The sequence below is a fragment of the Neurospora hispaniola genome, assembly GCF_033458365.1.
Source record: "Neurospora hispaniola strain FGSC 10403 chromosome Unknown B0T23scaffold_1, whole genome shotgun sequence".
Classification (NCBI taxonomy): Eukaryota; Fungi; Ascomycota; class Sordariomycetes; order Sordariales; family Sordariaceae; genus Neurospora; species Neurospora hispaniola.
The window spans coordinates 3,940,106-3,962,812 of NW_026944406.1; the positions used below are offsets into that span (position 1 = coordinate 3,940,106).

The 22,707-nt window shown below is 52.7% G+C and overlaps 9 protein-coding genes across 9 annotated transcripts; 4 read left to right on the top strand and 5 right to left on the bottom strand.

Moving 5' to 3' along the window:
• Nucleotides 1-540: 540 nt before the first annotated feature.
• On the bottom strand, nucleotides 541-2,854 carry B0T23DRAFT_401257 (uncharacterized protein; the record flags this gene model as incomplete). Its single annotated transcript, XM_062838562.1, has 2 exons — nucleotides 541-2,276; nucleotides 2,338-2,854. The coding sequence occupies 2 exons, from the start codon at nucleotides 2,852-2,854 to the stop codon at nucleotides 541-543; spliced, it is 2,253 nt and encodes a 750-aa protein (XP_062697355.1).
• Nucleotides 2,855-3,701: 847 nt separating this feature from the next.
• B0T23DRAFT_308531 (uncharacterized protein) lies at nucleotides 3,702-4,195 on the bottom strand (the record flags this gene model as incomplete). The annotated part of the gene is made up of 3 exons (XM_062834472.1): nucleotides 3,702-3,928; nucleotides 3,962-4,005; nucleotides 4,068-4,195. 3 exons carry the CDS (start codon nucleotides 4,193-4,195, stop codon nucleotides 3,702-3,704), a joined length of 399 nt encoding a protein of 132 aa, XP_062697356.1.
• On the top strand, nucleotides 4,048-6,087 carry B0T23DRAFT_434975 (uncharacterized protein). The gene is made up of 6 exons (XM_062840519.1): nucleotides 4,048-4,630; nucleotides 4,704-4,775; nucleotides 4,845-4,889; nucleotides 4,952-4,968; nucleotides 5,086-5,811; nucleotides 5,907-6,087. The coding sequence occupies exons 1-6, from the start codon at nucleotides 4,463-4,465 to the stop codon at nucleotides 5,953-5,955; spliced, it is 1,077 nt and encodes a 358-aa protein (XP_062697357.1). The 5' UTR covers nucleotides 4,048-4,462; the 3' UTR covers nucleotides 5,956-6,087.
• On the bottom strand, nucleotides 5,820-9,953 carry B0T23DRAFT_24402 (uncharacterized protein). The gene is made up of 5 exons (XM_062834081.1): nucleotides 9,311-9,953; nucleotides 8,659-9,251; nucleotides 8,517-8,610; nucleotides 8,378-8,460; nucleotides 5,820-8,323 (listed from the first exon to the last, which is right to left on the bottom strand). Exons 1-5 carry the CDS (start codon nucleotides 9,698-9,700, stop codon nucleotides 6,220-6,222), a joined length of 3,264 nt encoding a protein of 1,087 aa, XP_062697358.1. The 5' UTR covers nucleotides 9,701-9,953; the 3' UTR covers nucleotides 5,820-6,219.
• Nucleotides 9,954-10,245: 292 nt separating this feature from the next.
• B0T23DRAFT_24413 (uncharacterized protein) lies at nucleotides 10,246-11,079 on the top strand. Its single transcript, XM_062834085.1, has 2 exons — nucleotides 10,246-10,502; nucleotides 10,594-11,079. The coding sequence occupies exons 1-2, from the start codon at nucleotides 10,320-10,322 to the stop codon at nucleotides 10,768-10,770; spliced, it is 360 nt and encodes a 119-aa protein (XP_062697359.1). The 5' UTR covers nucleotides 10,246-10,319; the 3' UTR covers nucleotides 10,771-11,079.
• A 1,014-nt stretch (nucleotides 11,080-12,093) lies between these two features.
• B0T23DRAFT_425166 (uncharacterized protein) lies at nucleotides 12,094-15,926 on the top strand (the record flags this gene model as incomplete). The annotated part of the gene is made up of 3 exons (XM_062839897.1): nucleotides 12,094-12,117; nucleotides 12,175-13,223; nucleotides 13,277-15,926. 3 exons carry the CDS (start codon nucleotides 12,094-12,096, stop codon nucleotides 15,924-15,926), a joined length of 3,723 nt encoding a protein of 1,240 aa, XP_062697360.1.
• Nucleotides 15,927-16,429: 503 nt separating this feature from the next.
• B0T23DRAFT_24435 (WD40-repeat-containing domain protein) lies at nucleotides 16,430-18,837 on the bottom strand. Its single transcript, XM_062834088.1, has one exon. It carries the CDS (start codon nucleotides 18,613-18,615, stop codon nucleotides 16,726-16,728), a length of 1,890 nt encoding a protein of 629 aa, XP_062697361.1. The 5' UTR covers nucleotides 18,616-18,837; the 3' UTR covers nucleotides 16,430-16,725.
• Nucleotides 18,838-19,157: 320 nt separating this feature from the next.
• B0T23DRAFT_425168 (proteasome component C11) lies at nucleotides 19,158-20,206 on the top strand (the record flags this gene model as incomplete). The annotated part of the gene is made up of 4 exons (XM_062839898.1): nucleotides 19,158-19,375; nucleotides 19,432-19,589; nucleotides 19,668-19,917; nucleotides 20,005-20,206. 4 exons carry the CDS (start codon nucleotides 19,158-19,160, stop codon nucleotides 20,204-20,206), a joined length of 828 nt encoding a protein of 275 aa, XP_062697362.1.
• A 584-nt stretch (nucleotides 20,207-20,790) lies between these two features.
• Nucleotides 20,791-22,681, bottom strand: B0T23DRAFT_401265 (uncharacterized protein; the record flags this gene model as incomplete). The annotated part of the gene is made up of 9 exons (XM_062838563.1): nucleotides 20,791-20,846; nucleotides 20,886-20,908; nucleotides 20,945-20,993; nucleotides 21,132-21,387; nucleotides 21,756-21,934; nucleotides 21,967-21,982; nucleotides 22,360-22,398; nucleotides 22,557-22,619; nucleotides 22,655-22,681. 9 exons carry the CDS (start codon nucleotides 22,679-22,681, stop codon nucleotides 20,791-20,793), a joined length of 708 nt encoding a protein of 235 aa, XP_062697363.1.
• Nucleotides 22,682-22,707: the final 26 nt, after the last annotated feature.

A 22,707-nucleotide genomic window follows, 5' to 3' on the forward strand; every position in this document is an offset into this window, starting at 1 on the left:
CCAGAAAAGACACTTCATAGAACTCTATGCAACCGTGAAAATCAAGCTACTGATTTGATGACAGTAGTAAAAGTTGTACAAGAAAAGCAAGTGCCAATGCGAGCCGTATTATTGTTGTTGTCATATGTAGGTAGTGGTTAAGCCGAGAAGGTAGGTATCGCTCTTCAATCCTTGTGGAAGTCTTGTTTGCCTAAGTCAAGAGCAGTCGGAACACCCTGTCCTGAATGCTTCTGCCGTTGTCTTTCCAGGCATCGTGTTCCATGATCACGCATGTCCGACTGGTACGCGAAGGGCTTTTTGCAGTGTAAACACAGAACCAAGCGATACTTGGTAGCGTTGTTATGGGAGAAATCCAGATGTGCGCAGGACAGATGTCGCTTGAAAGCGAGTATGGATAGCCAATGCGTGGACAAACCGGACAATCCAACTTGCCATTTAGACGGGTCGGCCTGGGTCCGTCATCATTGTTTCGGGGCCGTGTAGGGAGGCACCTAAGTTTTGATCGGCAGTATCTTTATGGGTGATCTCTCGAGTATGACTCTACTCTGATTCTGAATCACCGTCCATGCCTAACAATGTCTTGTCAAGATCGTCCAGGTCTTCCTGGTCCTCGGCGTCCCGTTCACCATCATCGTTACCATCGGCGTCATCCTCGACGTCATCACCTTCGCCTTCACCGTCGCCTAGGCCAAGTAGCGCCTTGTCGTCGTCATCCAAATCATCGACATCGTCCATGGGCGTATCAGCATCATGGGAATCAGCGGTATCCTGTCTCTGGATGCCGTTTGTCTTGCCGGTGCGAAGAATTACCGGCTTGTTGGTGGGGACGTAAGCACGGCGATGGGCATTGCGCTCCATGATTTCGGCCTCGTCCTCAGTTTCCGCCGGATCGATGTCGTGCTTGGACGGTGAACCCTCCCCGTCGTCTTCGTCACCGTGGCCTTCACCATCGCCGTTGGCATCTCCATTAGTGAGCTTTGGCCGCTTGATCGGCCTGATAACGCCGAGGTCCGGATCATTGGACTCCTCCCACCGGCTGAGTCGGCGCTGGGCGCGCCTTAGGGAAGCCGAGTACGAGGCGAATTCCTCTCCAAAGTCATCTTCTTCGTCTTTGAGCTGGCAGAGACCAACGTAGCCTTTCTCGCGGAAGGGATAATTCTCTCCGAATCCGGTGTAGTTCACGGCCCCTGCGAGGAGAGCCTGCTTGTTATAGTTAACAGTCTCCTCGTCCTCGCTATCGCTGAAATCAGCCCATTCCTTGGCTTTGTCGAGCCTGTTGACCACACGGATAATGGAGCCATCGACGCGACGCTGCTTTCGACTACGATGATGGCTTCGCGTGAGTCCTCTGTCGAGAATCCACTCAACTCGTTGGGACCTATTGCGTTCGACGGCAAGCTGATGAGCGGTCGGTGGACGAGGTTTCCTGTGCACAACACCTTCGAGCATCTGCCCACCAGCGGGCGACGAGCCTTCGAAGATCTGATATTTTAGGGAGTTGCCACCCCTACGGTTAGTAGTCTGTGGAAAAGCGGCAGGATGCCTACCGACCAGAGCCCTAGGGGGCGGAGTAGATCTGATGCTGTCCAGGTCGCTATCAACCTTGGAAGGCCTGATTCGGGGAAGAATGCCAGTTGTGGGACCGATCTCATCACCAGCAGGGAAGCCACGGCCTCTGCCACCCTTTCTAGTTTGGCTCTCGACCATGAACTGCTGATCTGCCTCAATGATCTTGGCTCGCATTTTTTGCTTGTCCAAGCCGAACTTGATTTCTTCGTCGGGATCCTTATTCTCAGCTTCCTCTTCTTCTTTCGTCATCTCTACCAAGCGCGGTACGCCCTGGTTTGCAACGTCAAGGCCGTAGTCGACACCTGCCCCGAAGGGATTCTCATCGCAGCCCTCCTCAGTAAAGTCAGATTCAAGGTAGAACCACATGAGCCATAGAAAGGCACGAGCGCGGCTGGTGCTGGAATAGTTGGTCTTCATGATCAAATCATGGAACTCTCGACCAGGCGGGAAATGCAGCTCGGCGATCTTGCTAGCCTGTTGGCAGATGACGAACAAGAGGTTGACGGGATTCGTCCTGGGTACGTGGGTGGCACGCGCCTTGATGGCGTCGATGGAGTTGGGCTCATCCCTGTCTTCGGCGCCTCCTTTCAGAATAGATTTGAGACGGGGTGCGTCCTGCAGTTGCTTGTACGCATGGGGGTCTTGCTGGGCCTGGAGCGAAGGGATGGCGTGGTATGTACGGAGTTGTGCACGCATTTCGGGAAAGACTGCGGGGGAGATTGTTAGCAACAAAGAAGAGCAAGGTGGATGACCCTCGAGAAAACTTACAGTTGAGTGTCGTGTTCATACGACCAATGTTGACGAGGAGACACACCATGGCCATTCCTTTCGCGGCATCACGATCACTAAGCAGCTTGTCGCGAAGGACTTTTGATGTCTTGCTACTCCTCGACATTGTGTCGATGTAGAGATCGGCAAAGCACTGCTTGCCAATCTTGTCGGGTTCGTAGCTGTTGGTGAAAACCTTTTGCTCGTTGTCGAACACGGCCTTGAGGAAGTCGTACTGGATGTCCTTTCGCCAGAGCGGCTCTCCGTCCTCCTTTTTCAGATGCCGGATCTTCCCAATGACGTTGGTCCCTGATCCATCATCGCGGCCACGGCCTCTTTTCCCACGAGGCAGCCTAGACTCGCTTGGCTCGGGGGTGGCAGCCATGGTAGCGTCGTTGTCCTCGGTTACGCTGGCGGCAGTGTGCGAAGACTTCCCAGGTTGGTGGGCGGGGGAACTGGGAGTGTCGACATCTGACAGTGCAGGAGAGGCAGCACGAGAGCTGGGTGAGGCGGCCATGGCTTTTGTCTAGCTGGGAGAGCGCGGGTGGCTCGCGGGTCGCAGGTTGCTGTAATGGAAATCGGTTTGCCCGTCGGAGCTATTCGGTCTGACCCTGCTGACGAATGCTTGAGGTACGGCGGGTATGACGAAGGGGCAAGACAGCAAGCGCCCGGGGGAAGTCGCAGGACACGCAGTGGAAGTTTTGGTTGGCGATGAACCGTTTGTAGTTCCCTTGTGATGGGGCTGCAGAGTCCGACCGCAGATTCTGGGCGCGCGCGCAGGGAAATCGCAGGGAAATCGCAGGAAACGGCAGCAACCAGTTGGCGTTGATGCGCGATATGGAAGGAGGGGATGAAGGAATCTCGCGATTATTTGTCTAGAGTACTGATTCGACTATGCTGATGATGATGCCTTTTGCCGATGGCGCAGAAATGGCCGAAGCGTGCGTTGATTCACAGAGGCACGTGGTGAGGGAGATGGCGATGCAAACAAATCATGACTTGGTGGGCAGACGAAGAAATTGCGAGGGAGGAGTGCAGTGGTGGTGGGAGTGGTGGCGGGAGGAGGAGACGGAAAGGGATGAAGGGATTGGCATAGCTGAGGAAATGGGGGAGGCACAAGCAGCAAGGAGTTGGCGAGAACGAGGAACACGGAGAAAGAAAATACATTTCAACCGACATGATGCTAGCAGCTTCCCCTTCCAGGTTTGTGCCGCCGTGGTGACCGTGACCTGACAACGGGATACCTGACGGGATGGAATAAAGGTAAATGTACCTGGGCCGACCATCCTGCTTTTCCATCTGATTTTTTCCAATCTCCAGCATCAAGTCATCGAGACTTCGTTGGTTGTTGAGGGCGTGTGCCCCTAATTCTCGCAATTTGTGACCATCATCGTCAAATTGTGTGGGCGGTCGAAAGCCCCGTGTGGTGCATCGTCGCGTCCTGTTTTGGCCGGCAAAAATTGGGTGTTGCCGAGTGTCGCAGGTGTCGATGCCTGCTTCTGGCGATCGAGCCGTGTGTGTGCAGTGGGTGAGCGTTCGCCCGTCGCCCGCCCGTCGCTCATCGCGGTCAGTGACGTTTCGACCCCGGACCCTTGGCCTCCACATCAAAGGGTGACCAGGGCACTGAACGCGGTTATCTGTCGCGACGCCAAGGTGCTGCGACCCACCCTTAAAATAGTCTGAGCTTTTTTTCCAAAGACTAGGTGTTTAAGCATCGGCATCATGGGCACATGTCGTTATGCCGCACTTGCACGTCCTTCGGAGCCACATGTCCGGTCCATGTGTACCTATTCGACGTACTGCCTCGAAACATGATCGGATGTCTCTTGCGAAACCGAGATTTACAGAAATAGGTCATTTACTTTCAAGTCCATCTTCATCCACCATCGTCAGTTGGTGTGTCCTTTCTTATCAGCAAAGATGACCTGAAAGCCCGGAGGAGGGGCATGCCTAACTGGGGCTGGATTAGGTACAGTAGCTGTAGCTGTAGAGGTAGCACCACCGTTTGTGTATCCGAGAGGAGGGGTTCCTACGACAAAATAAACACAAGAAACTTTCCTTCCTTTCAACACTCACTCTCATCAAAACATCCACATTCCCAGAACTGCCAAATCCCGTTCTGATCATGGCCGGCGTTGCAAAGATTCCCGTCATCGACATCTCCGATAACAACCAAGACCAGGCTCGAGTGGCCAAGGAGCTGGTTGAGGCCGCTATCGAGCATGGCTTCATCTATATAAAGAACACGGGCAACGATATTCCCGTGGAGGACGTCGACGCTGCTTTCGAATTGGTATTCCCATCATTATTCCCTTCCCTTCTTTGCGAGAAAAACAAAGCACTAATGATGAAACAAATCCAACTAGGCCAGGAAGCTGTTCAAGGAGACGCCCGTGGAGGAGAAGCAAGCATGCACCATCCAAAAGAACAATCGAGGTGTAAGTTGAAAGCATTGACCTTGACCACATGACCAACCATCTATTCTAACCATACAACATGATATCCAGTGGTCAGCTATGCACTATGAGACCCTCGATCCCAAAAACCAGCGTGTAAGTCACCTCACTCGTGATTACTTACTCCCTCACACACTAACCACCCTCTCCTAACTCAGGTCGGCGATTTCAAAGAGTAAGTAAACCAGCTCAACCAAGAACATATACCCCCATACCCCCATCGATCGATCGATCCACTCATCCATCCACCACTCCCCCCTTCCAACAGCTGACAAAAAACCCCCCTTTCCAGGGCCTTCAACTTCGGCGAACCCTCTCAACAAGGTCACCTCCAACAACCCATCCCCCCCACCATCCGCTCCGCAGAACCTTTCATCTCCCGCTTCCACACCCTCTGCCACCACCTCTCTCTCCGCCTCAATACCCTTTTGGGCCAGGGCCTCTCCGTCTCCCCTCCCGATTTCTTCACCTCTGCTCACCTGCGCGAGAACGGGGCATCCGGCACCATCCTCCGATTACTCTATTACCCTGCCCCGTCCTCCCTAGCTGGTGCAGAAGAAGAAGAAAAAAAGGGAGACGGGGACGTTCGAGCGGGTGCTCATTCCGACTACGGAAGTATGACGCTGTTGTTCAGGCTGAAAGGCCAAGCAGGCCTCGAGATCCAGACGCGCGAGGGAACCTGGGTGCCTGTCCCCGTCTGCCCGCCGGGCACGGAAACGGATCCGGCTCCGCCGATTCTGGTGAATATTGGCGATTTGTTGAGTTATTGGACCAATGGGTTGTTGAGGAGCACGGTTCATCGGGTTGTTTTCCCGGGAGGAGAAGGAAGTACGGTGGAGGGAGAGACGGGAGGGGAAGAGAGGTATAGTATTGCTTATTTCTGTCATCCGGTGGGGACCATGAAGCTGGAGCCGGTGCCTAGTGAGAGGGTGAGAGCGTTTGGCGAGGAGCAGAATGGTAAGGGGGTGATTAATGGGGAGAGGAAGATGTTGACTGCTGATGAGCATTTGAATATGAGGTATGTTTTCTTTTTCTTTTTTTTTTTTCTCGCTTTTTGTTTTGGTTTGGATCATGTGTGTCACTTGCTAACAGGTGTTTATGTGGGATTTGTAGACTGCAGGCGAGTTATTTGAAGTTGTATGAGGATGAGAAGAAGGAATGATGGGTTGAGTTGGCTAAATAAATGGGGCCAGGACACCTCTTAATGACCAGAAACTACCAAGTATGATGCCACAGAGGTCCATCCCAGAAAAGTAATGCAAATATCAAACTCCTCACCAGATATCAATACGATCTTCACCTTCTCCCAGAAATAATACGATCTATCCTCTCCTATTCATACCCAACTAACCCAAAAAAAATACAACTCTCTCCTCCGGGTATCTCCCAATGCAACACCTTTCCCCTCCCACACACAGAAAAGAAGTCAAGTCAACCCAACCCAGTACTTTCTCCAAACACTCCCGCTCCTCCTCATATCAAATCTAACCCCACCCCACTCGCCACTCTCCCTACACTTCTCTTCCTCCTCCTTCAACTCCTCCAAAACCCTCCAATCATACACCGAGACATGTTTCGGCTCGCCGTTTCGATGTCTTAAGCCTGCATCCCTGACGCTCTGGAGAAACACCTTGTTGGCCTCCTCTCTTCTACGGTCCACGAGTATGATCTTTTTCTTCCGCTTGGTCCCACAAGGGGTGCATGAGGGGGTGGGTGTTGGTGCTGAGCTGTTGAGGACCATGGCTTCCGTGGCGGTTGTTGCCGCTGTCGTGGGCGTTATGATGGGCGTGTCTGCGGGGAAAATGGATTGCGCCGCTACCCACTCCTTGGGATCGCGTGCAAACTCGGTAATCCCGTGGTAACCGAGCAAGTCCTCTGTTACCCAGAGGTAGCCGGCAATGCAAGGGGAGAGCATAAAGGAGATATTGGCAATTGTGCATGCATCGCCGAGGTAGCGGCACTTGTTTTCTGTCAGTGATTCGATTGCGGTGGGGGGAGAGCTAACGTGAAGCCGGGCTGTAGGTTGGGATACAGTGAACGTAAAGTCACGAGAGGTAATGCCCAATGACATCGAGTGAGGAAGAGAGACCCGTCCCCGGGTATTCGTACTCCGGCTGTGCTCCATGTCTAGGATAGTGGGCTGGTACATGGAGTTCGCGCCTATGAGTCGAGGAGGAGCGGCCGAGCGAGGGTTGGGATTGCGTCGTGGCGAGGTAGTCTTTATGGCCATGAGAGGCTCTCGCTGAACAACTGATGAGGATACGGTCTCCTTTCGGGGTGTGGAAACGTCGTTCTGGCCTTCTGGGTTGTTGTGTTTTCTGATCTTGCTAATGTCACATTCTAGGTTGGTGGATGAACTATGAGGTCGCTTTTCCCCTCTAGCCATCGTTGAAAGTTCGTTAGTTGACCTCTGCGGAGATTCAACCACTGTGGGCAGAAGACGAGGTCGATCTTTGGTCTTTATCGGTGATCTGATAGCGATGGCCACCGAAGCTGACGATGTGAACGAGTCCCTGTCAACTGAGCGACATTTGAGGGAGGAGGATGGAGACGAAGGTGGTAAAGCGTCCGGGCATGGCGACCTGTTAGGTGTCGACGGGGCTTGGCTTGTCGAGGCGGTGGTTTGGGTCTGGATCTCGACGCCTCTTGTTTTGGGATCAGCCTGTTCCAGACGTCCGACCCACTCCAACAGCTCCTGGCTTTCTTCACCTGGGGGCTTTTGTGTCCCATGAATTGCCATTTCTTGCAACTCTGAAAAAGACAGAACGTCAAGATAAGTTCTGTCACAGTGTATCTTGTTTACCATCGGGAACCTCGGAGTCCAGAATCCAGTATTGCCGGGTCTATCGAAAGAGAAACATCTTATGTCGAACACTGGAGGTACTTTGAAGACTGTTGTTGGTGTCTTTTTGCCGTCGACCCCGTCCTCGATCCTCAACGAAAATACAGTATTGTCTTGCGGATCCACGGCGACTGGTTGGATGGCCGTCATGAAAGCACGCATTTGCGTTTCGTTCAGTTCCACCACGTTTGTAACAACGAAATTCGGCACTGCTCCGAAGCGCACCACCTCTTCCTTATTGCCCAGACACGCAATGTAAAAGTGCGTCCACTTGATGTTTGGAAAGTCGAAGGACTTTGCTTTGGTCGGGTCGTAACGAGCACCGACCACAGCAAAATCACCCACATCCCCAAACCGTCGGATATACTCCTTCTTGAGTTTAATTGCTATGCTGCCAGAGTATCCCACCGACGTATCAAAGTTGAAGTATGTAGCGTCGGGTTTGAGTACCAGGCCTTCTCCACGGTTGGTGATGCACGTCGCAAACGCACGCCGTAGATCTGATTCCGCGGATGGTCGGCTGCAGTCGATGATCTGCCGCTGGACCAACATCGAGCGTCCTCTGACCTCTGTCACTATTTCTTGGAGACGCTGCATTCTCTCCGAGTGTTTAGCAGCCAAGAGCGACTCGTCATCAACAAGGAGAATGTCATAGTAAACGATCATCAGATGTTCCCAAGGGTTTCGTCTACGTCAAGTCAGCAATGATCATCTAAAAAAGTATGTGCAGTTGGGTTCTCACTGTGAGTCCTGTTCCGTGCTAAGGAACGCACCAGACCTGGATACATGCTTTCGGATTTTGTAGAAGTCCAATATTTTTTCTTCCTGGAGCGAGTGGATTAGTGACTTGAACACGTTTTGCCCAAGTATTTTGAACAAACCTTGTCGCTATATACCAGTAGCTCTCCCTCCAAGATGCATCCCTTTTTGAAAGGACATGATGGCTGGTGTAGATTGAGTGATTTTCGAATGGCACTAGTTTATATCAGCGGTGTCCGTTCAACGTGCTAAAGAGGTACTCACTCATGTAGAGCTTTCCGGTCTTGTGTGCTATCCTTTCCACTCTTGGAGAATATTTGTATACAGTCGTAGCCCTTACTGAGGTCGATATGAACCTGGCAATACTCGCCGTCGTACTTCTCCTCGCAGCTCATCCTACCGTAGTCCATCTGCAAGCAATGCTTGATGCTTCTTGCCTGGAACCATGGTTGACGGCCAACTTTGACACCCAATCTGGGTTTCAGGTGTTTGGCAAATTCGTCCCTCCCAGTAACCGTTCGTTCCTGTCTGTGGCTCGCCAGTATGCGGCCAGCATCCACAAAGTCATCCCGCACTTTGACTATCAAGGGCAATCGAGGATGGTAATTGCGATATACGAGTTGCGGGTCGAGAATGACGGGCCGGTAGTTCTTCAAGAATAGTCGCGTGAACCACTTGGCATCTCGAGGGGAGAATCTCGTATATATATCTCCAAGTGCCTTCTCTCGGCTTACAGAGGTTGAACTGGGAGGTGAGCTGCGCACTGCAGGGGAGCTAAAGTGACAGTGCGAAGCGATGTCGTGAAAAAGGTTGTCGATCTCCTCAACGGTAACTGGTCTGATGGGATCAGGATTGGGCTATATTAACGTCAGTTCCATGTTTCCGAGATAAGGTCGTCATGATCCTGCCGTCGTACAGATTTGCAACCAGCGAATCTGGCACGTAGATTCGCAACACTTACCGTGTCCCTCAGAATACGTTCAACACATTCGGCGAGATCCATGCCCCATTTAGCGTCTGCATGTCTCCCAAGTTCTTCCCTTCGGGTCATTCCCAGTACCAGCCCCCTTCCGATGATGCGTTCCAACCTTCCCGGGCCATACCTGAAGACCCTGTCGGTTCTCTTTTCGGGAAACAGAGTGGAAAGGAGTGCTGTATCGTTGTGGTCGTCGCGGTCAATAAGTGCGCGGTGTTTGGCGAACCAATTCTCGATGATTTTGGCAGGAGTCTTCAGGCCAGACTTTGCGCGTTGGTTGTCGTCTAACGCCTGCAGGAGGTCGCACACGTACGAGAAAAGGAAGGGCATCGTAGGCGGTAAGCTGCTTCACAGCGAAAGCGTATCAAGGAAGTAAGTGAGAGCATGCAACGTCGGCAGAGGGCATTGGCGACATGCAAAGACGACCCGGAAGGAGGTCACCGCGAATTCTTCTAGAAAAGGTTTTAGAGAAGAGTTCGCTGGATCATGTCCGCAACGAAGGAGGACGGTAGCAAAGATGATTTGACATTTATATATGGGAATTCGCAGTTGGTGTGATACTGGATGGAAGGAAAGAGAAAGGTCGGTCGATGTGTCCATGTGAAGAATGTTCAGATTCTAGGCTTCAATGGCAAGCACTTGGTTACAATTGGCCTTGTGTTTCCGTCAGCACAGTCACTGCCGCGCGATGACCTCCATCCAGGAAGGAGAAGTGTGGAGGGACAGAATCAAATACACTACATACAGGCGACCGCGTTCAAGGGTTGCAACCAGGAGTGGGTCCATGGCGCGTAAACACGTGCGTGATGAATGATAGAGATTGTGCAACCTTGAATAATGAAAGTACTTGCGTGTAATGCCCACTTGGACAAAAGTGTGTCTTGTCGGTATTTGTCTTTTCTTTATACGCCCATTTTTTTTTCTTTGTCCTTGACTTTCGTGATCATCAATGGCTTTATTTCATGCTCTGATCCGGACTCACCACATCACCTCCCGCAAAAAGGTCGCGCACCTCCGAAAAGCGGCCGGCCAGTTGAACTGCTATGCGCTCCTCCGAAGCGGGGGCTGTCCTGGCATCATGTATTGCAAAGGTAGCGAGGAAGCCGTCAAGGGGTGGGTGTCCACCGTCCAAGTCAGTCCTTTACCTAGCTTGTTGCGTTTGAGTATTCGAATATAGGAGGGCAGTAATCCTGATGATGATGATGATGCGAAACTGTAACCAGAGACTGAGATACAAGGACTTCCATCTGGCTTCGAAGCCTGCTCTGATAGAGACCAAGTCGGCCCAGTTTAGTGATCCAACGGGGCTGTTCGAGGTGGAAACAGTGAAGGAGTTCGCTGCTGTCATGGAGAAGAGGGGGCTTTGCCAATGGTGGGAGCAAGCCATGGGCTTCTCGTGAAGTGTACACAACGAAGGGATTGCCCGAGTAGGATGTGAGGAGAAAGTCTCGAAAGTGGGCTGAAGACCCAGACAACGACGGCAACCTAAGGAACGGCATGGCGATAAGGCTGGATGAAACGTACACTACATACAGGCATCGGAGCCATGCAGTTGACGGATGCACGGCTGAAGAGAAACAAGCGAAAGTGAGGTGCCAATGTCACGTCAAAATGCCGGGCAACATCATGCTGCCGTGGTTGATTGATCAATAAGTAGTGTACGCTGATACGGTAAAATTGCTTTGTTCGCGGCAGGCAGGCAGGCAGGCAGGGGCCCCGGACGGCAGCTACAATCCAGATTGCCCGCTGCGCTTTCTCTCCTGTGAGGTCATAACACCTATCCAAACAGCAAAGACGGGAGGAAGTAGTGTATCGATGAGTGGCATTCTGACTTTTGCTGCAGTAGCTGAGGTGTACACCGTGGCTCAATCGCGAACTCCGTTACAGTACTGTCAACTTCAGTTTGAACCTCGACTTGCGCAGGACAAGAATCCGACCAAAAGCGGGTAAATCATCGAATACCTCGTGATACCATACCGGTTCCGTCTCTAACCAGCAGACCCCGTACTACCTCTGATCCCGTCACTTTCCAGGCTCTCGAATCGCTGTGAGCCGCCTGCTCGAACAAACCCTGGACAACACAACAAAGCGCATCACCAAGTACCTCTACTCTGAGTCCCTCGCAGCGCAGGTGTGAATCTTCCAAGCTGGCTCAATTAAGGTGCGTTGGCGCAGATGACAATCCCATCCCCCAGGGGAAAAGAGGTATTCTTGCCGAGCATGTGCGTGTTCCAGGCCTAAGAACCCCCCGGCCAGCCCACAGCGCCCTTTGCGCCGCTACCGCTACAAGTTCAGACGAGCGCCCCACAGCTAAAACATCCACAATTCGCAACTTTACAGAGATCTCGCCGGTCGTTCGTCTCCAAGTCAAAATTTGTCTCCCAGTCCGACAACCCCGACTGCCGCAGCCGTAGCAGGTACGGGGGACGCTAAGAGGGCAAAATCGACATTTGCTGTCCGTTTGTCGAAAAGACAGAATGCGCAAGCACCGGAAAAGTACGATCCATCCCACCGACCGACGTTTCTCCGATCAACCCTCCTCCAGTGACGCGCAAGCCGGCTGACCAGCTTGGGAACTGCAGACAGCCTCGAGACGACTTTCACACCACCCAACATTCATTCCCCGATTATGGGTATGGGCCTGAGCCTTTTCTGTCTTGGTAACTAGGCGCTGATTGTTGGGGGGGGAAAGATCCAAGGAGTCCCTAGATGGAGCAGTCAAGATGGCGAACTTTTACAACAAAGTGGTAAGAGGCGACCTCAGTTTTTGCGAGGCGGATTTCTCTAACTGTCTCACCAAATAGAAAAGTCTGGTCACCCCTTGGAAAGCTATCGATACCCTCGACTCACAACCGCGAGCTACAGGCCCGCCTCTCAAGAAACAAAAGACTGGGTCCGAAGAGGGCCGCTCAGTTACGGCTGCAAACGAATACTCAAAGAGCCACTTCGCCTTTTTCCCGGAATCCATCGAAGATGCTGGATCAGATCATGCTGCGCGGACGGACCGTACGGGAAGTCATGGTAGCCTGACGGGTGTAATCGAATTTCAAAATGTCCAGGGTCTGGGATTGAGGGACGGCAAACCCCGTTCTGACAGGCGTCGTCGCTCCCGCGCGGGAAGCCAATCCCCTCGGTCAGCTCAAAGATACGGGCGAAGTATTGAGCCCGGAAGAGACGACATTGACAACTCGGACCGGGACGAACTTGCGGAGAAGAGCCCGTATGTCTCGAGCGGCCCTATTCTCCGACGAGTCAACTCAGCAACGAACATCGTGGATGCAGCTGATGCTGCAATTCTAGGCAGCCCTCGGAAACGATCAATAGAGCTCCTGAGACCAGTCAAGCGTCCGCTACATCATGTTGACGGCGAAGAGGATGAGCTGGCCCTTGAATCGCCCACCAATCCCCGCGCCCGTAGGCGAGCCGCTTCAAGCTCGACCAACAAGGGGAACACTCAAGCGACAAAACGAAACAACTCTCATGACCCTGTTCCAAAATCGCAGTCTTTCCACCGCCTATACAGTGCCCTCTGTCTGCCAAATCACAGATATATACAGAAAGGACCCCAGGGATGGTGCTTTCTTGGCGAGTTTACCAATGGCGCCAAGCAGTTACAGCTGTGTGCTTGTTCGGGAGAAGGGGATTTATTGCCTGAGTTGGACTGGCTCAAAATCACCAAGAGTGTTAGCACAATCCATCACAATGCCGAGTCCCCTTATGTCAAGATTCGCCAGTCAAAGACAGGCAACGTGGGGGGTCAAATGGTGCTCCAGTTCTTTACCACAAAGGAAGCTCAAAACTTCGTGCAATGGGTGAAGGCAAACTTGAGCGCGAACGTCATAGAAATGAACAGGTACTAAAATGTACTCTCGGATTCAATGGTATTATTATGCTAACCTTTGGCAGTACGACACTTCAAAAAACGTATGAAAATCTCATGACCGAGCTCCAAAAGGCCATATCGGGAAGCCCGTCACCGCTTGCAAATTCAAGAGTCACGCGGACCACATCAGCTCTCGATGTTGAAGGATCGAGGAATATGGCCTTGGAACCGGCTGGCCTCATAGCGCAGGCAACCGCAGGGTCTCCTACAGCATCAACACGCCGCCGACCCCGTCTTGTGGACACAATGCTGTCTTCACAGCAAGCCCTCAGCAGTCAGTACGAGCAACGGTCATTCGAGGTTGAAGCTCCGGTTCAGCGGTCATCAAGAAGACGAAATGATGACACGGTCATGATAGATGCCCCATCGATCTCGTCTGCTCCGGTGAGCCGGTGGACCGAAGACCATCCTGAATGGTCCAAGAATTGGCGGATGCCCTTAGTCTACCACCGGACGTCGGTAGACAAAGATGACATTCCACGACTGGATGAAGGCCAGTGTTTGAATGACAACTTGCTAGGGTTTGGTTTACGCTACTTGTTTGAAGAATACCCAGGGAGGCATGACGAACTGAAGAAAAGGGTATATGTGCACAACACCTTCTTTTACGAGAAGCTCAAGCCTGCCAAGTCCAAGGATATCAACTACGATGGCGTCAAAGGATGGACATCGAAGGTGGACCTACTTTCTTACGACTACATTATTGTCCCGGTCAATGAGTACTATCACTGGTGGGTGGCTATCATCTGTAACCCCGGCAGATTGGACCCAAACCACCCGTGGCGTTCTACGAACTCAAGCAGTAGTGGCACAGAGACCAGCGATAGCAACTCCACTGAGAGCAAATCGAATGGCAACATCGAGAAGTCAGACGATGTTGAAATGATAGACATCGATTGTGAACAGGCTAGAGACCAGGGGCAGGAGATCAAAGCTCAAGTAGCTTGCGGGTCAGTTGACCGAATCGAAACCGACAGCAACGAGGCGGACAGGGCGGGACAAGATGTGGTGGACTTGGTAGCCGACGACACAGACTATGACCTCAGGGAAAAGCTTAAAGGGATAACCAAGCTCCCGAAAAAGGACCCCTCGGAAGAAACGAAGATCCTTACCCTGGACTCCATGGGGAACAGCCATTACCCAGCGGTACAAGCGCTCAAGAAGTATCTTCTGGCAGAATTTGAGGATAAAAAGCAAACGAAGATTAAGGATCTTCGAAAACAAATTGGAATCAAGGCGACCAACATCCCAGAGCAAAATAACTTCTCGGATTGCGGTGTATATCTGCTTGGGTATATTCAAGAGTTCGTCAAAGACCCAGACCGGTTCGCTCACTGCCTGATGCAGAGAGAAAAACCTGGATGGGAGTTTGACCCTTCCGAACTTCGGGAGTATTGGCGGAACACCATTTTCGAAAAGCAAAAGGAACACCAGACGAAGTATGATGAGGAGAAGAAGAGAAAGAGGGAGGAAGCTGCTAGACGCAAGGCTGCTAGCTCAACTCCATCCGACGCAGTGATGAGTGCTACAGAGAGCCAGACTTCGGGACGCACTGGTTTGTCCCATGATCCGGCAACCGACAACGTTTCTTCCGCACCCCAGTTTGTTAGACCGCCAGTCGTTTCCCGGAACACCAACCCGAACATACCTGCTCCTGCTCCAAAGCCGACAACTGCTCTCAGGTCACCATTATCGTACGGGGCCTCTTCAGCGACCGGAACAGTGACTAACACTGCTGCTGTGGCTGCCGAGAGAGGTGGTGGCTCAAAGGGGAATATGCCAGATTCGCTCGAACCTATCCCACGGCCGCCTACTCGGCCCCAGAAAGCCGCCGACAACGTTGTTGTTGATCTGGAACGGGACGAATCCGAACCAAAGGACAAGGTCTCTCACCTTTCGCCAGACAGTCCTTTGCCTGGCGAGATCCGTCGTTCTAGAAACAAGGAGTACGAGCACTCTCCCAAACAGCGTGCCTCTTCGCGGACTCCTAGGCAGAGTCCCGAGGTCAAATTCATGCCAAAGCTGCCCGACTCTTCTCCGGCCTCTGACAGGCGGACTTCGGGTATTGCTCAGGAGATAAGCCCGCAGACGTTCTACTCCAATGCCCCGCAGAGACCACCGTCGCCAAAGCTACTGTCGCTAAAGTCACAGTCGCCGAGGCAGCAATCGCCTTTGGTCGAACGGAAGCGAAAATCGTCACCAGCACGCAAGGCAAAGGCATCACCACCCGCACGCAAGACGGCGCCTTCACCTGAGCCTGTAGCGCAACCCCTCGAATCGATCGAGATCTTCGATCCCCCTACTCCTGAAGCTCAAAGACCGTTGACGACTAGCAGCAAAGTCAAAGCCGAGCCCAAGGACAACAATCACGTCAACCACGGAAACAAAACCACCTACAAAAAAAGCGATGAACATACCCGCCTGAAGTCCAAAATACCTAGGAGAGTTGTGGACAATACTGATAGAAGCGGAAGTGGTAGCGGGAAGAGTCGCCGTGTAGAACAACAACAGCAACAACATCAGCAACAACCACGTCCCAGCAAGCCCAAGGAAACGGCCGAGACCAAGTCTGAGGAGATCCCCGATTCACCCCCTCCGGCGATGGTCGTGTCTGACATCCCTGCGGTGCAAAGCGCGGAGATGACTCCTATTGACTTGACTGATGAAAACTGAGTGAAGATCAGGAGTATGTGGATTGGTTAGAGCGTTGAAGTTGTTCCTTGTTGTATGTTTATTGTTGGTGTAAGCATATTCATTCATGCATCTGCCCATTTGCATTGCATGGTCTTGAGGCCTTGATGGCTGGTCGAGCATGGCTGCGTTGTTGTCTTCTGAAGCTCGTCGCTTGATTGTCTCGGAGTTGAAACTCTCGAACTCTCCAAGTCTTGTACATCCTATTATTTAGGCGGAATATTTGGCGGTATTGACGTCCATCTAGGACTAGAGGAGGACCTTGAGTCGGGTGGCCATCTCAGTCCCGAGCTAGATGATGGAGTCTCAACCTAGTGCTGAAGGAAGAAGTAGCGCAGCGTGATCTAACAGACTACCAATCCTCTGTTGGTATTCTTCCACGGAGAGCACATTACAAGAAGTTTACCATCCCTTTAATGATATATTGGTGACAGATTCCAGTCTTTTAATGGCTCTGTGCAGCACAACTTAGCATCGGAAACCTAGTGGAATGGATTCATGACCAGAAACTTTTGAACTCCCTTCAAATGCAGTGAGGCTACCTAAAAGATGTGGTATGGTATGTACAATACATGCTCTTTCTACTTTCTCTTTCTCCTTTGTCTATGAACAGCTTAGCTATCGCAAATGCGATATAATGTCCAAAGCACTTTGTAACAAATTCAACAGGCGATGATTATTTGGCTCTCTTCCTCATTCTCCGCGTTCCTCTCATGTCCCGCTCCGTCAAACGAGCTAGACAAGACAAGACAGACGTACGTATGGTTCCCATCTTCTTCCTCTATTCCTCCTCTTCTTCCTCCTCATCGCTCTCCTCCCCCTTAGCCCCCGCTCGCCTAGCAACCTTGGGCACCTCAAAGATAGTAGCGCCGTTTCTTCCTTCCTTCATGTACTTCCACCTTCCCAGCCTCATCTCCTTGCCTGTGGCGACCACGATGCAGATGCCGTCGCGACCGCGGTTGCCGCGCTCGAAGATGGCAATGTCATTGATGATACCCCTAATCAGCCCGCTCTCTTGCTTCTTCTTCTTGTCTTGCGACCCATCCACCGAGGCCTCGTCGTCCGCTTGCTCCTCTCCACTGCTTGCGGTTGCAGGTTCCTTCTCCTCCTTTGCCTTCTGCTTCGCTTCCTCCTTCTGCTTCTGGGCCTCGGCTTGGTCAAGCTGCTGCAGCGCCGTGCTGGAACCGAGCACGCCAACGGGCAGGATCTTCTTCTTGTCCTCGCTCAGGCGCCACACGCGCACGAAGCCGTCCCAGGAACCCGAGAGGATGACGTCCGAGTACGGGATGGTGCGGAGGGCGGTGATGGCGCGGGGCTGCGGGGTGGGCACGACGCTCTCGTCCGGATTCGCGTCGGCAGACACCTCGGTCGGCTTGAGCGGCGGTTCGATGCCGTGCGCGCACGGCTGCGTGAACAGGGCCTTCTTGCGGTTGATGCCCCACAGCGAGAGCGTGCCGGCCGAGTCGCCAGTCACAAAGAGCTCGTCGTCGATCATGGCCACCTGGTCCATGGTGCCATCGTGGTTCACCGCCTGGTCCCGGTTCTTATGGGATTTCTTCTCCGACACGCCGCCGCGGAACACGAGCTGCGACTCCTCGGGTACCTTCCAGTAGCGGGCGGTCCGGTCGCGCGCGCCAACGGACACGCAACGCTCGCCGGCCAGGGCGTCGATGTCGGGGATCTCATCCTGGTGACCGAAGAGTGTTTCAACGTAGGCGAGCTCGTCAAGCGACCAGACTTTTACTGTCCGGTCCTTGGAGGCAGAAAATATTTGGTTAGTACCGCGGCGGAAGGCGAGCGAGGTAACGGCGTCGCGGTGCTGGGTGAAGGCCCGGAGGGGCTTGAGGGTCTCGGCGTCGTGGACGACCATTCGCTTGTCGGCGCCGCCGGTGACGACAAACTTGCCGTCGGCAGAGGCCCTGACCGTCAGGATGGCCGCGTTGGTGTGTCCCTGGTATGTCTTGTCCTTTGCCTTGGTCGGGTTCGCTCTGTTGAAGCACACTCTCTCGGGTTTCTTCTTGGGCGGCGCAGGCGGCTTCTTTGGCTTCTTCTTGGTCGTCTGTGGCCATTGGTTCTTGGGTAGGTCTTGTAGCTTCCACTTGGTAAGGTAGCCGTCTTTTGTGGTGGTGTAAGCGTACGGTGCGCAAACCGAGACTGATGTTACCGTTCCTGAATTCCATCTAAACTGTGTGTGTGCGGCCTTGTCAAAGTCGAGCTTGGAAGCCAACTGGCGGTAAACCTTGCCCTTGGCCTCGGCCACATCCTCCTGAAGACGCTCGGCCAGCAAATCACGGTCAATCTGCTCGGCGTCAAAGGCATATTCGTCCTCCAGCTCCACCTCTTGTCGTGCCTTGTCCAGATATCGCTGTGCCAACCTTAACCGCTTCTCGGCCGCCGTCTCTCCTTCGTGGTCCGACTCCTCTTCTCCTTCCGATCCGTCCTCTCTCTCAATGTGGTCGCCATCGTCACTGTCAATGTCGCTGCCGGATATCGACTCGTCGCGCTCAACGGCTTTCTTGGGGGCGGCGGGACGTGATTTGGCGGCAGGGCCTCTGGCCGAGGATGACTTGGCAGTCGACTTGCCAGTCGCAACTCGCTTCTGGGGGGCTTCGTTGGCAGAGGCACGCTTCCTCTTCTTTTCCCCAGCGGGTGCTGTGAAAAAGGACGACATGGTGTTGGCAACTGCGGCCCGGGGCGGTCAGTGCAAATGCACTGAAGTCGTCTGGTGGTAGGGAATGACACTGGAATGTGAATTGGGGTCGCGTTTGGCTTCACTTCAACGCTGCTGCATGGCTATCAAAGTTGAAATTTTTGGTACGGCCGTTCGCGCCTAGACACACCCGACCCGATGGACTTCGAAGAAAAAAAAAAGTTGCCCACCCTGCAGGCTTTCTATCGGTGGAGTAGCACGCCGATTCGTCAAGGTCTCCTCCACTGGCTTGGCACAATTGAACAAGTCGGAGAAGGGAATCCCCGTGCCGTGCACTCTACCTTATTGTGTCGCTAACAGACTTCAGGGCCATATCAAGCCGAAATGTGCTAGCAAGCTGTTAGTGCTTGACTGGTGGGGAGGCTCTTGCTGTCTCCAAAAGAACCTGAAGTCCCCGGGCCATCCCAGTAGGTTTCATGACGGAGTGGGGCTGTCCCTCTCGCTGTCTGTTTGCCTGCCCAGTGGTTGCAGCTTTCAGCCCTTCTGGGGACTGGAATGGAAAGATGGAAGACGATAGCGGGCACCTGAACAGCCTGGCCCGTGCTTGTCTTGTCAGCTTGCAGGCTGAAGCTCCAGTGCGCGTTCCCCGTCGCCGTCAGTTCAAGCTCCAACTGCCCTGTCCCGCCATAGGTAACGACGAGAACCGTGCAAGCCAACGCAACTTGAAGCTTGCCAGAACAACAGCATATCATCCATCACTCACAAAACAATCAGCCAAAATGTACGTCGCATCGGTCATGTCTTGGAGAGGTGATATCAGAGCTGATCAGCATGTAGGGAGGTTTTACTAGGCATCACGGGCAAGGACTTTACCATCATTGCGGCGTCCAAGGCCGCTATGCGGGGAGCGACCATCCTGAAGGCATCTGACGACAAGACAAGGTCGCTGAACAAGCACACACTGATGGCATTCTCCGGTGAAGCTGGCGACACAGGTACGGCAACGATATCGTGATTATGGCGCTTTTGAACCAAACCAAGTTGTTAACCAACTGTTTCTTCCCCATCAACAGTACAGTTCGCCGAGTACACCCAAGCCAACGCCCAGCTCTACTCCATGCGCAACGGGACCGACCTTTCCCCTTCTGCCCTTGCCAACTTTGTCCGCGGCGAGCTTGCGACGAGCTTGCGCTCCCGGAAACCCTACAACGTGAACCTCCTTCTCGGAGGTGTCGACCCTATCACCCACAAGCCCAGCCTCTACTGGCTCGACTACCTTGCGTCGTTGGCGAAGGTCCCCTATGCCGCCCACGGCTACGCACAGTATGTGATCTCCTCCCGATATCTTTGTACCGTCTTTGTTGCGTAGGAGTCATGTACAGAATCACTGACCGGTTCTTTCCTCATTAGATACTACTGCCTCTCGATTCTCGACAAGCACCACCACCCAGACATCACCCTCCACCAGGGCATCAAGCTTCTCAACCTGTGCACCGACGAGCTCAAGAGGAGGTTACCCATAGACTTCAAGGGCATGACGGTCAAGGCGGTAACGAAGGACGGCATTATCGATATCGAGTTCGACGACGACAAGGTGGTTAAGATGGCTTAATTTGTGGGGATGCTTGCTTGCTTGCCTGCTTGCCTGCTTGCGGCTTGGGAAGCCTTGCGGGGGAAGGACAACTCTGTATAATAATACCCATACGACGGAAATGCATGAGTCCAGGTGGTTTCCACCAAAGGGAGACCCCTGGCGAATTTGATGATCATAAAGAAAGAGAGAGGAAGAAACAAGGCTATCATGTTAAGAGTTGTGAAGTCCGAGAGTCAGTCTCTGCGGCTCCCGGTTTCAGTGTGGCGTGTGGAGCGCGCCGGGGCCGATCAGACACCCTGCCACCGACACCATTGCGATATGTCAGGGTTGCCTCTTTTTCATCCTTTCCTTGAAACAGTTCTCCAACCGGTCAGATATCGTCACCGCAGTTGAGGATAAGGGAACCTGTTTAACGTGCTCTGACAATCATGGGCGAAAGTATATTATAATGATGAAGCGCACACCGCAAACGGTTCCAGTCGAGACAGAGGCTCGACGAGCACTTGAAGTCCGTATTGTATACCTTTCTGAAACCGACAAGCTGTAACATGAGTCATGACTACTGGTAAACGTTGAAACAACTATGAAGGTATTTCACATTGTCAGGGAAGTGTTATACAGCCGGATGAGAAGAGCTCGAGCCAGTCAATGGTCAATTCTCATTTCATATGTTCAGTCAGCATCATTAAAAGCACACGCACAGAAGACGCAGTAAAGGGACTTGAAGGAATGTGCTAAAGTGCATGTGTGTAGTACGAGCCATGTAGTGTATGATCGCTGGCTGACATGACGATGCCCATTAACACTGAAAGCGGTGAGAGCTACAAGCGTGATGGTTGGTGATTGGTGATACCTTAGGACGACGTGGGGGAATTCGGGACGGAGCCTTTCTGCAAAACCTTCCAAGATAGTACACAACTGTCTCTCTGCAGTTGATACCTACCAATGTACATGTCACCACAGCGGAGGGCATCAGCGGCCCGATTATGTATGTCGCTGTTGCAACTGTCATCCGAGTGTCTGCTGTCAACATCTGCAAAGGTTGGATAAAAGGTGCGGAAATCGGTGCAGAAAGAGATGGATGGATATTCATGAGACCGGCAACACCGGCTGAACGCGGGATAGAAGAAAACGACAAGAGGCAAGAGGACAAACCGCCCCTTATCATCTAGACGAAGGAAGTGCCATTTGCCGTTTGCCTGCCAAAGGGGTCAAAGCCAATGGCTTGTTTCCATGTTGTTCCTGGTCTGCCCTTCTGTGTCCACTCAGCATATCTAGGTTTGTGGGCGGCCTTGCATGGTCAATCACAGTTGGTCCAGCTGGTCAGCCAGATCAATTAAAAAAAACCGGTGTGTTTGTGCGTAGCAAAAATTGAAGGCTGAGCAAAGATCTTTCCAAAACGTTCGAGATCTATAACAGAGGATGGGAAAGATAGCAATGATGTTAATTTGTTGCCACCCGAATTGCCTAGCAAGGCCTAGCAAGGGCAAGGCGTGTGAACGTTCCGCTTGTTGCCCTGCCTGCCCTGCACTGCTGCTTCCTTGCAATCGCCAATCGCATGACCAACATTGTCCTTAAGACGGTAGAGGTACCGGTACAAAGACCCTTTTTTGCCATCAACGTGACAAACCTTGGAGAAGACGAGCGGATGAACGTTCACGGTCCCGGTCGCTCTTGAAAGCCCAGACTGCAGTAACATTTGTCCAGATCCGTACATTATCCAGATGGCGATTTCCTTCGGGGCAGCTGGCACCTTGACACTTCCCCACGTTGCCCACGTAAGAAGGTGGGATTCTGAGTGGCTGACAGCAGTCAGCTTTGGTGGGAAAGTGGTGGCCGTCACGATTTGTGCTGTGCTGGCAAAAAGCTCACTGCCGGGTAAAAGATGGGCAACTTGGCAAACAAGCGCTGGATCAGACAAGACGAAAGGAAACCGAAGATGAGTGAGCGAAGGAAGGGATGGAAGAAAGAACGAAGGGGATGGGACCCCGTTCGTTGTATGCTCGTTTTGAAGACACTGCAAGCTGAAATCTTTATTCCTGCCTTTCTTCTTCATCTAGTCTGTGTTCGGTTGAAGATGGAAGTCGGAACGGTAACTGCACCGCATCCTCGCTGTGCATCCGCAGTGTCTACAGTACATTACGCTCCCTTCGCTTCCGTCATCTTCTTACCTTACCTATAGCAAGGGGTCCAGTTCCAGTCCTCCCTCTCTGTAGCCCGTAGACACTTGAAATGAGCAATGACCATGTTAGTAAAAGCCTGTAGAGTCCGATCGCATCTTGGAAAGAAAAGCATTTGAAAGCTGACAAAACCACCCATCCATGAGAGGCGACGGCGTGCAGAACGAGAACACCGCTGGCAGAGGTACCTCTACTTCCGTGTCTCTGGGATCAGATAGACGGGTCGCAGCCAGCGTGCCACAGAGAGGAGGCTTCGGCGAGTGGGCAAAGCCTCCAGCTTGGACACCTCACAAGAGTGGAGCCTTCCCACCATGAGCAGTGGGTGGGAAGGCTCGGCAG

What these genes read in the sequence shown, in the direction of transcription:
- B0T23DRAFT_24435 (XM_062834088.1), bottom strand. Translation starts at nt 18,615, where the DNA reads ATGTCGTCCTTTTTCACAGCACCCGCTGGGGAAAAGAAGAGGAAGCGT.
- B0T23DRAFT_24413 (XM_062834085.1), top strand. Translation starts at nt 10,320, where the DNA reads ATGGCTTTATTTCATGCTCTGATCCGGACTCACCACATCACCTCCCGC. An exon ending in GGTGGGTGTCCACCGTCCAA is followed by an intron (nt 10,503 to 10,593) that starts GTCAGTCCTTTA and finishes AACTGTAACCAG; the next exon opens with AGACTGAGATACAAGGACTT.
- B0T23DRAFT_24402 (XM_062834081.1), bottom strand. Translation starts at nt 9,700, where the DNA reads ATGCCCTTCCTTTTCTCGTACGTGTGCGACCTCCTGCAGGCGTTAGAC. An exon ending in GATTCGCTGGTTGCAAATCT is followed by an intron (nt 9,252 to 9,310) that starts GTACGACGGCAG and finishes ACGTTAATATAG; the next exon opens with CCCAATCCTGATCCCATCAG. An exon ending in AGCACGGAACAGGACTCACA is followed by an intron (nt 8,324 to 8,377) that starts GTGAGAACCCAA and finishes GACTTGACGTAG; the next exon opens with ACGAAACCCTTGGGAACATC.
- B0T23DRAFT_434975 (XM_062840519.1), top strand. Translation starts at nt 4,463, where the DNA reads ATGGCCGGCGTTGCAAAGATTCCCGTCATCGACATCTCCGATAACAAC. An exon ending in TCGACGCTGCTTTCGAATTG is followed by an intron (nt 4,631 to 4,703) that starts GTATTCCCATCA and finishes AAATCCAACTAG; the next exon opens with GCCAGGAAGCTGTTCAAGGA. An exon ending in TCCAAAAGAACAATCGAGGT is followed by an intron (nt 4,776 to 4,844) that starts GTAAGTTGAAAG and finishes CATGATATCCAG; the next exon opens with TGGTCAGCTATGCACTATGA.